The sequence below is a fragment of the Colossoma macropomum genome, unplaced genomic scaffold (assembly GCF_904425465.1).
Source record: "Colossoma macropomum unplaced genomic scaffold, Colossoma_macropomum, whole genome shotgun sequence".
NCBI classification, from domain to species: domain Eukaryota; kingdom Metazoa; phylum Chordata; class Actinopteri; order Characiformes; family Serrasalmidae; genus Colossoma; species Colossoma macropomum.
Window position 1 is genome coordinate 192,424 of NW_023494786.1, and position 16,752 is coordinate 209,175.

General features: G+C 40.1%; 1 protein-coding gene across 2 annotated transcripts; it reads right to left on the reverse strand.

Moving 5' to 3' along the window:
* Positions 1-12,058: 12,058 nt before the first annotated feature.
* Positions 12,059-15,947, reverse strand: otx5 (orthodenticle homolog 5). Of its 2 annotated transcripts, none has more exons than XM_036598242.1 (3): positions 15,851-15,947; positions 14,878-15,029; positions 12,059-12,691 (listed from the first exon to the last, which is right to left on the reverse strand). In XM_036598242.1, exons 1-3 carry the CDS (start codon positions 15,945-15,947, stop codon positions 12,059-12,061), a joined length of 882 nt encoding a protein of 293 aa, XP_036454135.1. The 2 variants fall into 2 exon arrangements, with proteins under 2 accessions (XP_036454135.1, XP_036454126.1); XM_036598233.1 differs by having other exon boundaries at positions 14,878-15,047.
* Between the last annotated feature and the right edge of the window lie 805 nt (positions 15,948-16,752).

The following is a 16,752-nucleotide window of genomic DNA, read 5'->3' on the forward strand; positions in this document are numbered from 1 at the left end:
CAAGACATGTTTGGTGTCTCAGGTTTGCTTCTTTAGTTTTTCACTGGAGCCACGAGGCTAAAATAGCTAACAGGTAATGGAAACTTATACCCCACCAGTTAGCGTGGTGCTAACCGTATGCTAAAGCACATTCACTCCAGACCGTGTGGAGCTGTTCAGTGTCTCTGATAGACCTGATTCTGTGGTTTCTGACACTGGATAATACACTGATATCTGTAAACGTGGACTAACGTACGTTAGCGTGAAGCTAAAAACAGTAGCGGCATCTGCAGACCTGGATTCTGTCTGTATTTTTGTCTGTAGTCAGACTTTCACTTTAAAATGTAACTTTATTGAGGACTTTATCAGTGAGTATCTCTCTCTCTCTCTCTCTCTCTCTCTCTCTCTCTCTCTCTCTCTCTCTCTCTCTGTCTCTCTCTCTCATACGCTCATGTTTTTGCTCTATCTGCCCCCCCACTGCTTCCTATAGATTAAAGCAGCAGATGTGTTTGTTGTCATTGTTTAGTGGCACGAGTCTCCGAACAAAGGAAACTGAACTGAAGATCAACAAACGAATCCATCCATCCATCCATCCATCCATTCGTCCATCCATCTACCCCTTCATCAGTCCATCAAATCTTCCATTCATCCATTGATCAATGAATATATCGAATGTTTGTTTTACATCTATTCATCCATCCAATCTTCCATCCATTTGTCAATATTTCTTCATTTGCCTTTCTTCCATTTACTCTCCATCTGTCCATCCATTCGATCATTTATCTTTTTCTCCATCCATTTATTCACCCATTCCTCCCTCTATCCATTTATTAATGTCTACATCTACATTTGTCTTTCATCCATCTATCCCATATATCTTAATTTTGTTTCCTCCCTCCATCCATCCATCCATCCACCGGTCCATCCATCCATCCCTCTGTCCATTCATCCGCCCATCTGTCTATCCGTCCATCCATGCATTCATTTCTCTATCCATTTATTCACCCATTCCTCCCTCTATCCATTTATCAGTATCTACATCTACATTTGTCTTTCATCCATCTATTCGTCCAATTATCTTAATTTTGTTTCCTCCCTCCATCCATCCATCCATCCATACATCCATCCATGCATCCATCCATCCAACCATTCATCCACCAATCCATCCATCCCTGAATCCATCCATCCATACATCCATCTTAATTTTGTTTCCTCCCTCCATCCATCCATCCATCCATCCATCCAACCATTCATACACCAGTCCATCCATCCATCCATCCATCCATCTTAATTTTGTTTCCTCCCTCCATCCATCCATCCATCCCTGGATCCATCCGTCCATGCATCGATTTATCCAACCATTCATCCACCAATCCATCCATCCCTCCATCCATCCATCTATCCATCCATCCATCCATCCATCCATCCACCTATCCATCCAGATTTTGCATTTTTCTAATTCCAAATAAACAGTAAACAGTCTAGAGTGTAAGTCTCTTTGCTGAATCCAATTGATTGATGAATGAATGTCCAATCAAAACATCTCCATTAAAGCACACATCCCTCAAAAATCAGTGTGTACAAACACATCAACACAGATGCCAGTTTACACCAAGGACACTTCTATTCTATTCTATTCTATTCTATTCAGTGATGTTATACTCAGTTCTATTCTCTTCCACTCTATTCTGTTTCACTCAGTTTTAAGTATTAAGCCGTGAATCTGTGAACTGAACTGGATGTACATGTGGTGGAAAACACTGAATCTCAGCAACCCAGTCATCCACACGATGAACACAAAACCACTAAATCCTGCTCTAATGTTGCTAATCATGAATGAAAGCTTATGGGGATCAGTTGATATTCTGCAACTGAATCAGATACACACACTGTATGGACAAAAGTATTTGGACACCTACACGTCACACCCACAGGAGCTTTTATGAATCCCATTCTAAATCCATAGGCATTAATATGGAGTTGGTCCAATTTGCAGCTCTAACATCTTCCACTCTTCTGGGAAGCTTCCTACAAGATTTTGGAGTGTCTGTGGGAATTTCTGCCCATCCATCCAGAAGAGCATTTGTGAGGTCAGACACTGATGTTGGACGAGAGTGCCTGGCTCTCAATCTCCGTTTTAGTTCATCCCAAAGGTGTTTGATGGGGTTGAGGTCAGGACTCTGTGAGGGCCAGTCAAGTTCTTCCACACCAGATCATCCAGCTAATTTTAAACTAAGATAAAGACAATGCAAGTAAACACAAAATGTAGCTTTTGAAGGACCATTCCATTTATTGAAGATGAAGATTTATTCAAAACCTGTATTATCCATGTGAAACAGTAATACTTGTGTGTTTTTCTGTACTTTTAATGAATCAAATATAAAATAACTGTGAGTTACATTAAATATATGTTTTTTAAATAGTTTGCTGCAGAGGTTATGTTTTGTTTTCCTTCAAAAGTCAACAAAAAGTTTGTCCAGGGGTTTGCATTACAACTGTACACTGCGTTTTAAATATAAACCACTTGTAATTTAAGCCATGTACAAACTCCATTTCTGCAAAAGATGTGGCATTTTGTAACATGCAGTAAACACAGGAATCTGATTTGTTAATTCACTTGTATTTATTTAACTGACAAAAGTACAAAGAAATGACTTGTAATGTTTTGGCTGACCAGTTTAATTGTATTTTGTTATTAAATATAAACAATAAGAAAATCTTACATTGAGAAATGTTCAATAAGAACATTTCTCAATGTAAGATTGCAAAAACTGTAGGTCTTTCACCATCTACCATATATTATATTGTGAAAAATTCAGGGAATCTGGAGAAATCTCAGTCCATGGGCAAGTCTTGAAACCACTGCTGAATGTGTGCGACCTTTGAACTCTTAGATGACACTGCATGAGAAACCGTGGGCTTCACATGGACTTGAGAGTACTTTGGAAAACTGTTGTCACTTATAGTCCGCAGCTGCATCAAGAAATACAACTTGAAACTCTATTACACAAGGAAAAAGCTGAATATCAATTCTATACAGAAACACCGCCGAGTTCTCTGGGTCTGAGCTCGTTGACATTGAGTTTTCCGTGCCAAAGATTTTAAAGCCAACATCTGTCATGGTATGGGTTGCATCAGTGCCCACCACATGGCCGACTTTAATAAGTGTGAAGGTTCTATTGATGCAGAGGCGCATATTGGGAATTTAGAGAGACATGCTGCCATCAAGACAACGTCTTTTTCAGGGACGTCCATGGTTGTTTCAGCAAGACAATGCCAGGCCTCATTCTGCATGTGCTACAACAGTGTGGCTTCATAGACACAGACTGCATTTGCTTGACTGGCCTGCCTGCAGTCCAGATCTGTCTCCATTGTAAAAGCATGGTGCATCATGAAAAGCAGAATTAGACAATGATGCCCACGGCCTGTTGAGCAGATGACGTCTCACATCAAGCAATAATGGGCAAAAATTCCACTTACAAAACTGCAGCAATTAGGATCCTCACTTCCCAAACAATTAAAAATTGTGTAATTAAAAGGCAAGATGATGGTAAACACGCTTCTGTCCCAACTTATTTTGGGTACTTTGCAGTCATCAAGTTCTAAATTTGTTTATGTTCACAAGATACAATTAAGTCGGCCAGTGAAAACATTAGAAATATTTATTTTAGTTGTACTTTTATCAGTTAAATAAAGGTTCAAGAGAACTAACAAATCACAGATTCTTGTTTTTAATCGCATTTTACAAAATGTCATAACTTCTCCAGAGTAGGGATTTGTAGATGGAAAAAGAAAACTAAAGGGAGCAAGTCTAAAGGCAGAATGTCTAATAGGAGAAAGAGCGAGAGACAGAAACAGACAGAGGGAGAGAGAGAGAGAGAGAGTAATCCTGACTAATTCAGTTAGCGAAGCGATGAGGGGACTGGACAGTAAGAGGATTGGAACTGTCTCTAAATTAGATCAGTAAAAATAACAAACTGCAAGACGAGGCTGAGAGACAGCGAGACAGACTGAGGAGAGAGAGAGAGAGTTGTTCCAGTGAAACAACACTGAGATGGAGTTTGTTGAAGTATGTACTGTATTTGAATGTATGTTTGTCTTGATCACCTTACAGTATCGTTTCAGCAATACTAATAATATCTCAGATCATATTCAGAATTCATGCAGAATTCATGGTTCCATCATTTATAACAAGTCGCACAGGCCCTGCAGAAGCAAAGCAGCCCCAGACCATCATACTACCACCACCATGTTTCACTGTTGGTATGATGCTCTTATGGCGGAATGCAGTATTAGCTTTACGCCAGATGTAACAGGACCCATGTCTTTCAAAAAATTCCACCTTTGACTCATCAGTACACAAAATATTTCCCCAGAGGTCTTGGGGGTCATCTAAATGTTTTTTGGAAAATGAGAGACGAGCCTTTGTGTTCTTTTTGGTCAGCAGTAGTTTGCTCCTTGCAACTCTCCCATGGATGCCATTTTTGCCCAGTGTCTTTCTATTGTACAATCATCTACACTGACCTTAACTAAGGCAAGTGAGGCCTGCAGTTCTTGTAATCTACTCGAAAAGATCTTCATGAAGTAAACACATATGCCTTGTAACCTTTTAAGCGCTCAGTCTAGAGGTGGAGTTTCAAATCTTGGAATCTACCCAGAACCTTTCCCAGGCTGTAGTAAGAAGGAGGTGTTAACCTTAAGCTAATGCATTTGAGCCAAGAGATGATCTACTGCTACCATAACACAGATCTGTGCGTCTCCAGAGTTCAAGCTGAGGTGTAACTAATGATATTTAGTGTCTTGGTGTCTTTCTTTGCTGAACTCGTTGTGACACCAGGTTGGCCACAAGAAAATTTCAAGACATCATAATGCAGCTAATAAGGAATTGAAGCCTAGGATCAGGTGGTATCACCTACCCGAACTGTGCTTGTGTCCATATTAGGAATAACCTGTTAGCATGTTTTGAGTGAAGTTTTCAGGTGTCCGAAATACTGAGGATTCTCAATGTTGAAGAATGTCAAATTCACACAAATTCATGCCAAGAGTATCAAAGCGGTGAACACTAGCATGAACTAGCATGTTGCACACATTATGAGAGCAATGTTTTAAAAAAGGTTTCATTTTCTTGCATAAAATAGATGTGATTATTAAAATCAGAAACAATTTGCAAAAATTGACATCTCCTGGGTTTTTTTTTGGTGTATGTTGCCTTGAGGCAACAATAGAAAGAAACCATATTGAAAACATTTTTTAATCTATTTTGTTGTTTATTTGTTGATTTCCCAAGTAAGCAAATAAAACTCAATTAATTTAAAAAATACTCTAAATTAAAATCTAAATGAAAATTGCTGCTCTTTCAAGTGACAATACATCCTTTTAAGTGTCAAGTGACACTATATACATTTCACTTTTGCACAATGTTGCTTTTAGGCAACATATGTACTTTACATGTATAATTTCTCATAGCTAGGACTATTTATATGATACTAAATGTTATAGGAATCAACTGCACACTCCACCAAATGTGAAATATATTATTGATAGATAAAAAATGCTATTATTTTATTATTTAATCAAAGCTGTGAACACTAGCATGGACAGTAATGCTGCATATATTATGACAGCAATCTTTTCAAAATGTTTGATTCATTTTTCTTGCATTAAATATACATGATTATTAAAATCAGAAACAATTTGCAAAAAAAAGTTGTCTCCTGGGGTCTTTTTGGTGTATGTTGCCTTGAGGCAACAATAGAAAGAAACTTTTTTTTTAAAATCTAAATATTTTGATTACCTAAATAAGAAAGTAAAAAATTAAAAAGTGAAAATCTAAATGATAACTGTCATGTTTTCTCAAGTGACACTATATCCTTTCAAGTGTCAAGTGACACTATATCCATTCCACTGTTGCACAATGTTGCTTCTAGGCAACATATATACTTTACATATGTAATTTCTCGTAGCATAAAAACTATCTATATAGTTTTAGATACTAAATGTTATAGAAATTAACTGCACACTCCATCAGATGTGAAATACATTATTGATGGATAAAAATGGTAAGAACTCATTTTAAAAAAGCTTTTCTGAGAGAAAAGAAATGTGCCATCCACAATCTGCACCAAGGTTTAAAAATGCCAAGCACAAGCATTTTATAGGTTTATTCAGATTCCTTTTATCATTGTTAGCCATTTGTCTTTAACTGAATATGTATCATGCAATGGTAAAGTGAGGAAGATGGGTTTGTTAACCTGAGGCAACATTAAGCAATAGAGGGTTAAACTTATTTCCAGGTGATGTTTTTTAGTATTTATATGAATTCATAATGGGTTCACTCTGAATCAGACATTGGCTACTTATGTATAGTGTGTGTGTGTGTGTGTGTGTGTGTATGCGTGTGTGAGAAAGTGTGTTAGAATGCATGAGTGTCCTCTCTGTCCTGCCCAAATGTGACCTCATCCAATCCCTTCCGTGATCAGGAACCCATCTTCATAAAACCGTACCCATGCGGCTGGAGTTGGAAAATTTGATTGGAGTGTTTTTATTACTGTGGGTTATTTTTTTAATTTTCTTTCATTCGCTGTGGTTTGCTGAGGGAGGCAGCAGAAGGAGCAATGGGCAGGGATTAGGACTCTGTTCAAAGGAAATTGAATGAGGCCTGACATGGCACAGCCTCACCCTGAGGCAAAAGGGGTAGTATGGTGGAAATAGGGTAATGAGTATTGGGCATTCCGTGTAGAATGTAAGGTCCGAGGCGATGGATGTTGGTTGTTAGGTGTGGAATTTGTTGGGTTTGTTCGGCTTTGGGTATTTAAGGTATAGGGTGTTGGGTATGGGGTGTTGGATATTGTCTCTTGAGGTTGTTAGGTATGGTGTGTTGGATGTAGGATGGTGGATGTTGGGTATTATTGAACATGGGTGTGGTGTTGAATACGTGGTGCTGGGTATAGAGTGTTGACTGTATGGTGTTTAATATATGGCATTGGGTATAGGGTGTTGAGTGTTGAATGTAGGGTGTTGAATATGTAGCATTGGGTATAGGGATCTTGAGTGTTGGGTTTTGGATCTTGGCTATAGCGAGCTGAATATGAGGTGTTGGATATGTGATGGTCAATATGGGGTATTGACTATTAGGTGTTGAATATAAGGTGTTTAAAATGTGATTTTGGGTTTGGAGTATTGATGTTGGAAAGGTTGGACATGGGCTGTTGGACATGTGGTATTGGTTCTGTGTTGGATGTTGAATGTGTTGGATATATGATGTTATAAAATGCTGAATAGTGGGTGTTGTGTAAATAGCGTTGAATATAGGATGCTAAACATGGAGTGTTGAATGTAAGGTGTTGGGTATGGCATGTTGAAAATAGGCCGGACATGTTTATGGGGTATTATATGAATGTAGGGTGTTCATTATGGGGTGTTTAATATGGGGTGTTGAATAAGGGGTACTGAATGTGAGGTGTTGAATATTGGGTGTTGAATATAGGATGTTGAATATAGGATGCTGAATATTAGACATTGAATATGGAGTGCTGAATGTGAGGCATTGAATTTTGGGTGTGGAATTTATAGTGTTGAATATTGGTTGCTGAATATTGGGGTGTTGAATATGGGGTGTTCAATATTGGGCATTGAACATGGGATGTTGAATAATGGGTGTTGAATTTGGGGTGTTGAATTTTGGGCATTGAATATGGGGTGTTGAATGTTGAATATTGATGTTGCTGAATATGGGGTGCTGAATATTGAGTGTTGAATGTCAGATGTTGAATATGGGGTGCTGGAAATAGATGTTGAATATGGGGTGTTAAATATTGGATGTTGAATATGGGGTGTTGAATATGGGGTGTTGAATGTGGAGTATTGGACATTGGGTGTTGAATATTGGGTGTTAAAAATAAGGTGTTGAATGTTGGATGTTGAATATGGGGTGTTATATATTGGATGTTGAATATGAGGTGTTGAACATGGGGTGTTAAATATGGGGTGCTGAATATGGGGTGGATGGATTGGTTGTTGGGTGCGGGCAGGTTTGGCTTGGGCACTCAGCTGGGACATGATTAGTATGTGATTAGTGTCTGTGTGGTCAGGAGGAGCAGAGCGGCGGGCAGCTTGTTGGTGGGGGATTAGGGGGAAAGAAATGAATCATATTTTTAAGTCGTAAGTGCGTCTGTGTCCTCCGCTCTGTGTCTGTCTCCACATGGCCCACGGCCATATGCTGCACTCAGGGATTACCAGCCTTACTGACCAGAGAGGGACATCTCTCTCTCTCTCTCTCTCTCTCTCTCTCTTTCTCTGTCCAGCTCTCTACATCTATCTATCTATCTATCTATCTATCTATCTATCTATCTAAAGCTTTTAGTAAATATTAATAAGCACAAAAATATGGTAAAAACGTATTTGATGGGACTTCGTAACATATGCATAAGCATTGAATAGCATATAAAAAGCAACACTTGAGTATTTATGAGCACCTTGTTAGTAAGTGCGAGGTGGGGTGATACAATATGTGGCCAAAAGTACATAGACACCCCTCCTAATTATTGAGTTCACATGTTTCAGCCACATCCGTTGCCAGCAGGTGTATTAAATTAAGCACATCTCCATAGACAAACACTGGCAGTAGAATGGCTCGCACTGAAGAGCTCAGTGACTTTAAGCTCAGTGGCTATCAGAGGCTGCCACCTTTGCCACAAGACATTCATGAAATTTCTGTCCTGCTAGATCTGCCCTAGACAACCGTAAGTGCTATTATTGTGAAATAGAAGTGTCTAGGAGTAAACGGTAGACCACGCAAACTCACAGAGTACGTAAAATCGTCTATCCTCTGTGGCATCACTAACCACTAACTCCAAACTCTGGAAGCAACATCAGTACATGAACTGTGCACTGGGAGCTTCATGAAATGGGTTTACATGGCTGAGCAGCTGCACACAAGCCTAAGCTCACGATGTGCAATGCCAAGCGTCGGCTGGAGTGATGTAAAGCACTCTGCCACTGGACTGGGGCAGTGGAAACGTAAGAGCTCCTAAACTAAGGATCATTTATAACACTGTTATGGAGCATGTATAAGGCAGAGGCCAAGATAAAAACATCACATGGTGTATCAAGTCTATAAAAGATACACTCAAAGCTAAAATTAAATGGGGAATTTTAATGCACATTTGAAGGCATCAAAATCTTTGATAGATGATTCATGATGTATATGGTGTAGATCTATGCCTGATAAGTTCCGCGACTTCAGAACTTCATAACTGTGTTATAAGTGCAACGAATATCTGTTACAAGTTTGAGTCCCCTTCTGTCAACCCAACGTCATTTATATAATTAAACATTTATGTTTTTTAATGCTTATTGTTAAGTAATGCTAATGCAGATGTTAAGAATTAAGAATTCTATAAATTTTATTTTGTTTCATGATTATCTGTATTTTCGTTTGCATAGGACTTAAAGGGAACTGGAAATACTTAAGCATCTACATTGTTTATTGATGCCAGGATTTTACAATATTTAATACTAATTGCTAATGCTAAATGCTAATGAAATTGATTAATTTTAATATATGTGCAGTAATAAACAGAGCGAATTACTTGTTTTCTTTCTCGTTATTTTTTTACATATGCAAATTTACAGTAAATTACCAGCTACTCAGCTGCATTACTTTTACAGCTGTTCTGTAAAATTATAGGAGATTACTGTATCTTAATTGCAGTGTATTACTGTAATTATACAGCAGAATGCAGCTACATCACAGTAATCTTTTCATGCAGGCGAACGTGTGGCTGTTATTTTACTGTTATTTACCGTTAATATGCTTCAGTAAATTACTGTAACTAGTAGCCAGTAATTTACTGTAATTTTACTGTCAAATTACATTTTATTACTGTATGAATACAGCAGAATGCAGCTACATCACAATAATCTTTTCTTGCAGTTGAGTGTGTGGCTGTTATTTTACTGTTATTTACTGTTAAGATGCTTCTGTAAATTACTGTAACTAGTAGCCAGTAATTTACTGTAATTTTACTGTGAAATTTGTTACAGTGTATGTAAAGAACTGCAGGACAACCAATTTTCATTTTATTAGAAGTCATTTAATATTTTGAAACATGAAAACTATCAAGTCTATCACTGGGAGGACAAAAGCAAACACAAATGGGGGAAAATGCGAAATGAAACAAAAGTTCATGAAGATCAAGAAAGAAAAACACTGATTTAAAAATTATTCATTTATGGCTTTTCATGCGCAACCATAAATAGTGTGGCAGAATAGTGCTGCTACATCTGCAGGCTAAACCCCTGAGTTTGAAAAGAGAAACAAACAAACAAAAACCAAAAAAAAAAACAATCAGAATAAGAAGAGTAAAAAGTTGGCAGTTTTCTAGAAATTAAGAGTCGAGTGAGAGAACGAGCCGGTTTCCTGTGTCGGTGTGACGTATTGCGTATTTCAGACATGATTAGCATTCAAGTACAGCTCAATATTTACAAAAAGAAACAACGACGACAGCAAGAACTCAAAATCATAACATAAGCCATAGATTTCATTTATCGACATCAATAGCATCAATGATCATAATGATGATGGCGATGATGACGTTACTCATTTAGAACAAATTACGATTTTATATTTCAAAAAAACCTCACAGTCGCAAAGAAATGATAAACGTTACAGCCAAGAAAAAGAAAAACAAGTAAAGACAAAGAACAAAGGAATACATGACGGTGCTGCTCTTTCTTCAGGTTTAAATTCTCGTTTCTAGACCAAAAAATCAAAATTTCAAAATTTCAAATTTGACTTTCCACTAAATTTTAACTTGCCAATGTTTAAATTCGCAATAATCACAACTGAACGTTGTTTGTGAATCTCGAATCAGTTCGTAGTCATTTGAGAAAGTTCTAGAGAATGACCCAAGGCAATTTCGCTGAGCTGTTTGATTTGGCCGAGAAATTTTGCATTCCGAGCCGTCAGCTCTTCCCTTTCCAGGTTTCTTAAACGAGCAGTGTTCGGCACCAGTGTTAAGCCATTGAAAATGAATTGAAACAATTTTTTCTTTAATTATCCCCACCCCTTTTTTTTAGAAATGAAGAGGGTGAACGTGAATGTTCTCCCAGAATCTCCCAGAATGCTTTGGAGTCTTTGCTGTGGGAAAGGCCACCCTGTCTAACCATCCATCTGTCCATCCATTCTTTAACTGGACGTACCGTTGTGGTTCATCTCGGTTCACGTGAGCTCAAAAATGTTTCAACTGTCCATTTTTTGAAAAGCAGCATCAAAAATAGACCAAAAATTTGGAGAATTCAAAGAAGATTCTGAAAACAAATGACTTGTTTGTCAACATTGCCAAAACCAAACAATCACCAGAGCATGAGATTACAGGTAGACAGTCTCAGAATCCATCTTGGAGCAGCATTCCCATTAGTGGTTCACCTAGTGGTCACCAAAGAACCTACCTGCCTACCTGCAGTGGTCAGTTCCACCTGAAATCTTGATCCAGTTGGTCCAGATCTTGTGAATAGGTTGAGTTGGATCAAGTGTAGCAGATCAGGGTTTGTAGAAAGGTAGACCTCCAACTAGAAGGTTGGTGACCATTGGTTTGAAGACCCATCTTCCACTCTGGCCAGGCTTTCAAGCCTGTAGGCTTATTCAATCTTTCCTAAGGCTGGACAGAGGTGTTCCTGCCAGTTTTCTCAAGTCTGGTTCACAGATTATCACAGCAATTACAGAAAACAACAAAGTTTATAAAATAAGACAGCAGTTCTTTTTCTTCCATTAGGCTACCCATACTTTTACGTAATAACTCAATAACTTAAACTACAGTGTAATCTTCAGTATGATCTCAATACATATATCTACTATGAATTCGCATATCATCTCCGTACACATATCATAGTGGTAATATTTTTATGTATTTTGAAACCGAAAGATTGTCCTCAAAATGGTAGGCAATATAAGGAATCGTTGTTTGTGTTAAGAAATGAAATAATCAAAGACACAGGTACAACCAAACAGCACAGCCCTTCCGAAATTCCCTTCTCCTTTAAGCCCCGCCTCCTTGTCGTCACCGTCACCGTCGTCCTGCTACAACACCTGGAACTTCCAGGAATTCTGGTCCTTGTAGTCCAGGCAATCGGCTGCATTGAAGTTGAGCTTCCAGGCCGCCTGGTCCTTGTAGTCCAAACAGTCGACGGTGCCGAAGCCGAGGGAGGTGGTGTAGCCCTGGGAGGAGAGGGAGGCTGGAGACTGGCTGAGAGCTCCGCCCATGGAGGAAGCGGTGATGGGGCTGAGAGCGCCCCCGGTGGCGGACAGCTGTGGGTGCATGGGGGAAAGGTACGAGCCGCAGTCCAGGCCGGTGAAGTAGCTGGAGGAGCTGGCGTAGCCCTGGGTGTAGGCTGGAGCCTGGGTGTAGGTCATGGGGTAGGCGGTGGAGCGCTGCATGCAGGGGGTGGTGGAGGCGGACAGGGGGTCCGGCAAGGGCGAGATGGAGGCTGGGCTCCAGATGGACACGGTGGCGCTGGCGCCGCTAGAGCTGGGGGTGATGGCGGTGCCGGGGGCGGGCGGAGCCGGGCTGTAAGGACCGTTAGTGCTGGCGCTAGGCTCAGATGGGGTCTCTCTGGCTGGGGACGCCTTCTTCTTGGGTGGGCGAGGTTTCGATTGGCCGGTGCTCTGCTGCTGCTGCAGGCGACACTTGGCGCGGCGGTTTTTGAACCACACCTGTGGGACGGATGAAGGAAAGATTTTAGCCAAACTGCAAAATCACAACATTCGGTTAACACCAGCAAGGTTTTATCAACCCATAGAACCCATAGAACCCACAGGCAGTCTGCAGGGCTATCTTCTAGGCTTCGTAACTCAGGAAAGGTTTAACTTGTGAACATGGTACACATATCCTAACTTCTTGTATTTCATATAATAGATATTCTAGCCTAACAATTTGCTTTTTTCATAATGTGCACATGCAAAAAAATTAAAAATTGTGGTACCAATTTTTTTTGGCCAAATTCATAAAGATATCAAAACAATGTTAGCAGACACTTGCCAAATGATGACATAACTGAGTGGCCTACACTCTTAGCGTTTATCTATACTATCAAAAAAGGTAGCAGCACCCTTTTGGAACTAAACAGAACCATTTTCAACAATGTTATTGAAAGAACCATATACAACAGAGTTTCTGCATTTAACCATGCAAAGAACCATTTAGGCATTCTAATGGTTCTTTGAGTGCACACAGTTGTATGCATACCCCTTGCCTTTCCTAAAGAACCCTTGAAGAACCAATTTGTAAAAGTGTTGGGTCTCCATATGTGATTATCTCATGTAAATACTTATTTGTAATCGAATAAAATACAAACAAATTATGCAAAATCTGCATACACTCTACAAAACGCGTTCTATATAGTACCAAAAAGGGTTCTTTTGCTTGTAACAATAGTGGAACCCTTTTTGGTGCTATATAGAACCCTTTTTTAAGAGCCCTTAAATCATGCAAAGGGTTCTTTGAGTGTTCATGGTTCTATAGAACCATTTTCTTGACTAAAGAACCCTTGAAGAACCATCTTTTTTTAAAGAGTGTAGGGTTCTAAGTAGAAACCCTAAGTGTCCAGATAGAGTTTGTAGGTATTTAATCAATATTGTAGTAATTAATGTAACACTGTAAGACTTAATTCAACACTATAATTAATCAACTACTTTATGTGTTGATCTAGCAGTTACAGTTCAGGTTCTGGGGTGTTAAAAAGAACCATGATGCATTGATTGGACGGTGGTGATTAATCGATTTTGGAACGTTAGAATCGATTGTAATTGATTATTAATTGACCTAAAAAAGATGGTTCTTCAAGTGTTATTTAGTGAAGGGAATGTGTTCTAGCCTATATAGAACCATTAGCAAGCTTAAATAGTTCCTTGCATGGTGAAATGATTCTTCAGATTGATGGAGAATGTGTTCTAGATGGTTCTAAGTAACACCAAAAAGGCTTCAATTGTGATGATGTCAGGCTTGTAGTAATTTGGTGCTATACAGAAAAAATTTCCAAAAGGTTCTACATAGAACCATATACAACAATTTTCCATCAATCTGAGGAACCATTTCACCATGCAGAGAACCATTTAAGCACATTCTTAAAAAAGATGGTTCTCCAAGGGTTCTTTAGTAAAGACAATGGTTCTATTTAGGACCATGAGTTCTATGCTTTAAAGGTTCTCTGCATGGTGAAATTGTTCTTCAGATTTATGGAGAGTGTGTATATGGTTCTATATAGAACCTTTTTGAAAACGTTGAGCTTGTGACAATAGGAGAACCCTTTTTGGTGCTATATAGAACCATATACAACACATTCTCCATCAATCTGAAGAAGCATTTTACTATGCAAAGAACTACTCGAGCACACTCTTAAAAAAGATGGTTCTTCAAGGGTTCTTCAGTAAAGGCAATGGCTCTATTTAGAACCATGAGTTCTAGGTAGAACCATTTCATGCTTAAACAGTGAAATGGTTCTTCAGATTAATAGAGAATGTGTTGTATATGGTTCTATATGTAACCTTTTTGAAAACGGTTCTGTATAGCACCAAAAAGGGTTCTTTTATTGTTATAAGCTTGACGCTTCTATATGGAACCTTTCTCCATCAATCTGAGGAACCATTTCACCATGCAAAGAACCTTTTGAGCATGTGTGTAGTACTCATGGTTCTAAATAGAACCGTTGGCTTAACTGAAGAACCCCTGATCTTTTTTAGGAGTGTTGTTTATAGTTGACTCCCTGGCTATTCTGTCTATGTTGCACTGCTGATTGAACAGCTTTGCCAAAATTATAATCAAATTATTAAACGTGATTCGAGGTTTCATGACGCACCGAATCGTCGGTTAATCGAACCGGTTCATACCGCACCAAACCCACCTGCACTCTGGACTCCGGCAGGTTGATTTTAAGCGCCACCTCCTCGCGCATGAAGATGTCCGGGTAGCGCGTTTTGGCGAACAGCGCCTCCAGGACGTCCAGCTGCGCGCGAGTGAAGGTGGTGCGCTCGCGCCGCTGCTTCCGGGGCGTGTCTGAAAGCAAAAACACGCCTTATATAACGGGGGCACTCGGGGGTGGGAGGGTGGATTAAACAGCCTAGAGAAGTGAAATGGAAAAAAAAAATATATATATATATATATATATATATATTTATACATTTTTCAAAGACAAATGACTTGGCTTATCTGATGCCCTATACAGCGCGTGCATTGTCCGTATCAGCGCATTTGGGAAGCACCTTGGATAAAAGCTGTTGACAGTCAACAAAAGTGTTGCCCAACACGGTGAATAATCCGGGATCTATCAGTTATGAGCTCTAGATTACTGAAGGTCCAGCAACACCAGTGAAGTCTCCAAAAAAACGGGTTGTTCTGTCTAGACTACATTTCCGCCTCTTGTTCACTTCTTTTCAGGCTACAAATGACATTTCTGGTTCCGTTCAGAGTTACAGTAGAGCCTGTTACATGTTTGAGCGCAATAAAGTCAGCTTTAAAGTGTTAACTTCGTCCTTAAAAGTAAGCAAAACCAACACAAACCCGCGCTATGATGGATCTTACCAAGGGTACCAACCAACCAAGTGTGAGTCTTTTCCAAAGGCACTTTTGGAAAACCCCCCATTTCTTCACCCTCCACTCCTGTTATCACCTTCCCAATCACATATCCTGCACTTATATCCACCATATGCAGCTTTATATGCACCACTGCGTCCTCACGCCTCGCATTACCGCCGTGCGTAAAAGCGCACGATCCTCCTGCGCCAAAACACCACTCTAACGGCCCAAACACTGAACAGGGGGGCTTCTAAAGGGTCTGCAAGGTCATATGAGGAGGAAAAGCAGGTAAAAAGACTTACTCTGATATCCCACGGCGGAGTGGAGGAGGTCCATGCCCGGGCCAGAAAGCGTTAACCCGTTCACCGCGTAATGGGGCTGCTTAATGTAGGACATCATGCCTGCACTGCCTTTAAACGCTCTCTCTCTCTCTCTCTGTCTCTCTCTCTCTCTCTCTCTCTCTCTCTCTCTCTCCCTCTCTCTCGTGGGCCGGGTCTTCCCTTTGCCTCTCTCTCTCTTCTCCCTAGAGATTCTTTCTCTCCTTTCTCTGCCTCTCTGTCTCTTTTTCACTGTGCGTTGTGCGTCTTGCGCTTTCCGAAGCCCCTTTTTACGCGCGCTCCGAGGCTGCTAATTCGAGCTTCTCTTTTAAGAGCTCGTGACGCACGCTCCCTCCTGATCTCTCTGAGTTGACTCTGGCGTTGAGGAAGCGCGTGCAGATGCACTCCGGGCACTTCAGTGTAGTTGGGAAACAGGTGCGCAAAGGCGCAAAGGGTAATAGACCAGGAGAAGTAGGCTCAGCCAATGGGGGTCTCTCTAAAGTCTGGTATCTCTCTGGTCTCTATCTAGTCTCTTTCTGAAAAGACGCAGCCTCTTTCTGGTCTCTGTTCGGGCTCTATCTGGTCTCTTTCTGAACCGATACAGTCTCTATCTGGTCTCTCTTTCTAGTATCTATCTGGTCTCTCTCTGGTCTCTCTTGTTTAGTCTGTTTCTGGACTATCTCTGGTCTCTGTTGTCCTGTTTGATTCCGTCTCTCTCTGGTCTCTCCAACTCAGTCTGGTCCGGTCTTTCTTCTTTGGTCTCTGACTGGTCTCTCTTTCTCTCTCTCTGGCCCAATTCTTATTTGGGTCTCTTTCCAGTCTCTCTCAGTTCTGGTGTCTCTGGTCTGGTCCGGTAGATATTTCTCTGGTCTCTCTCTCTCTGGTCC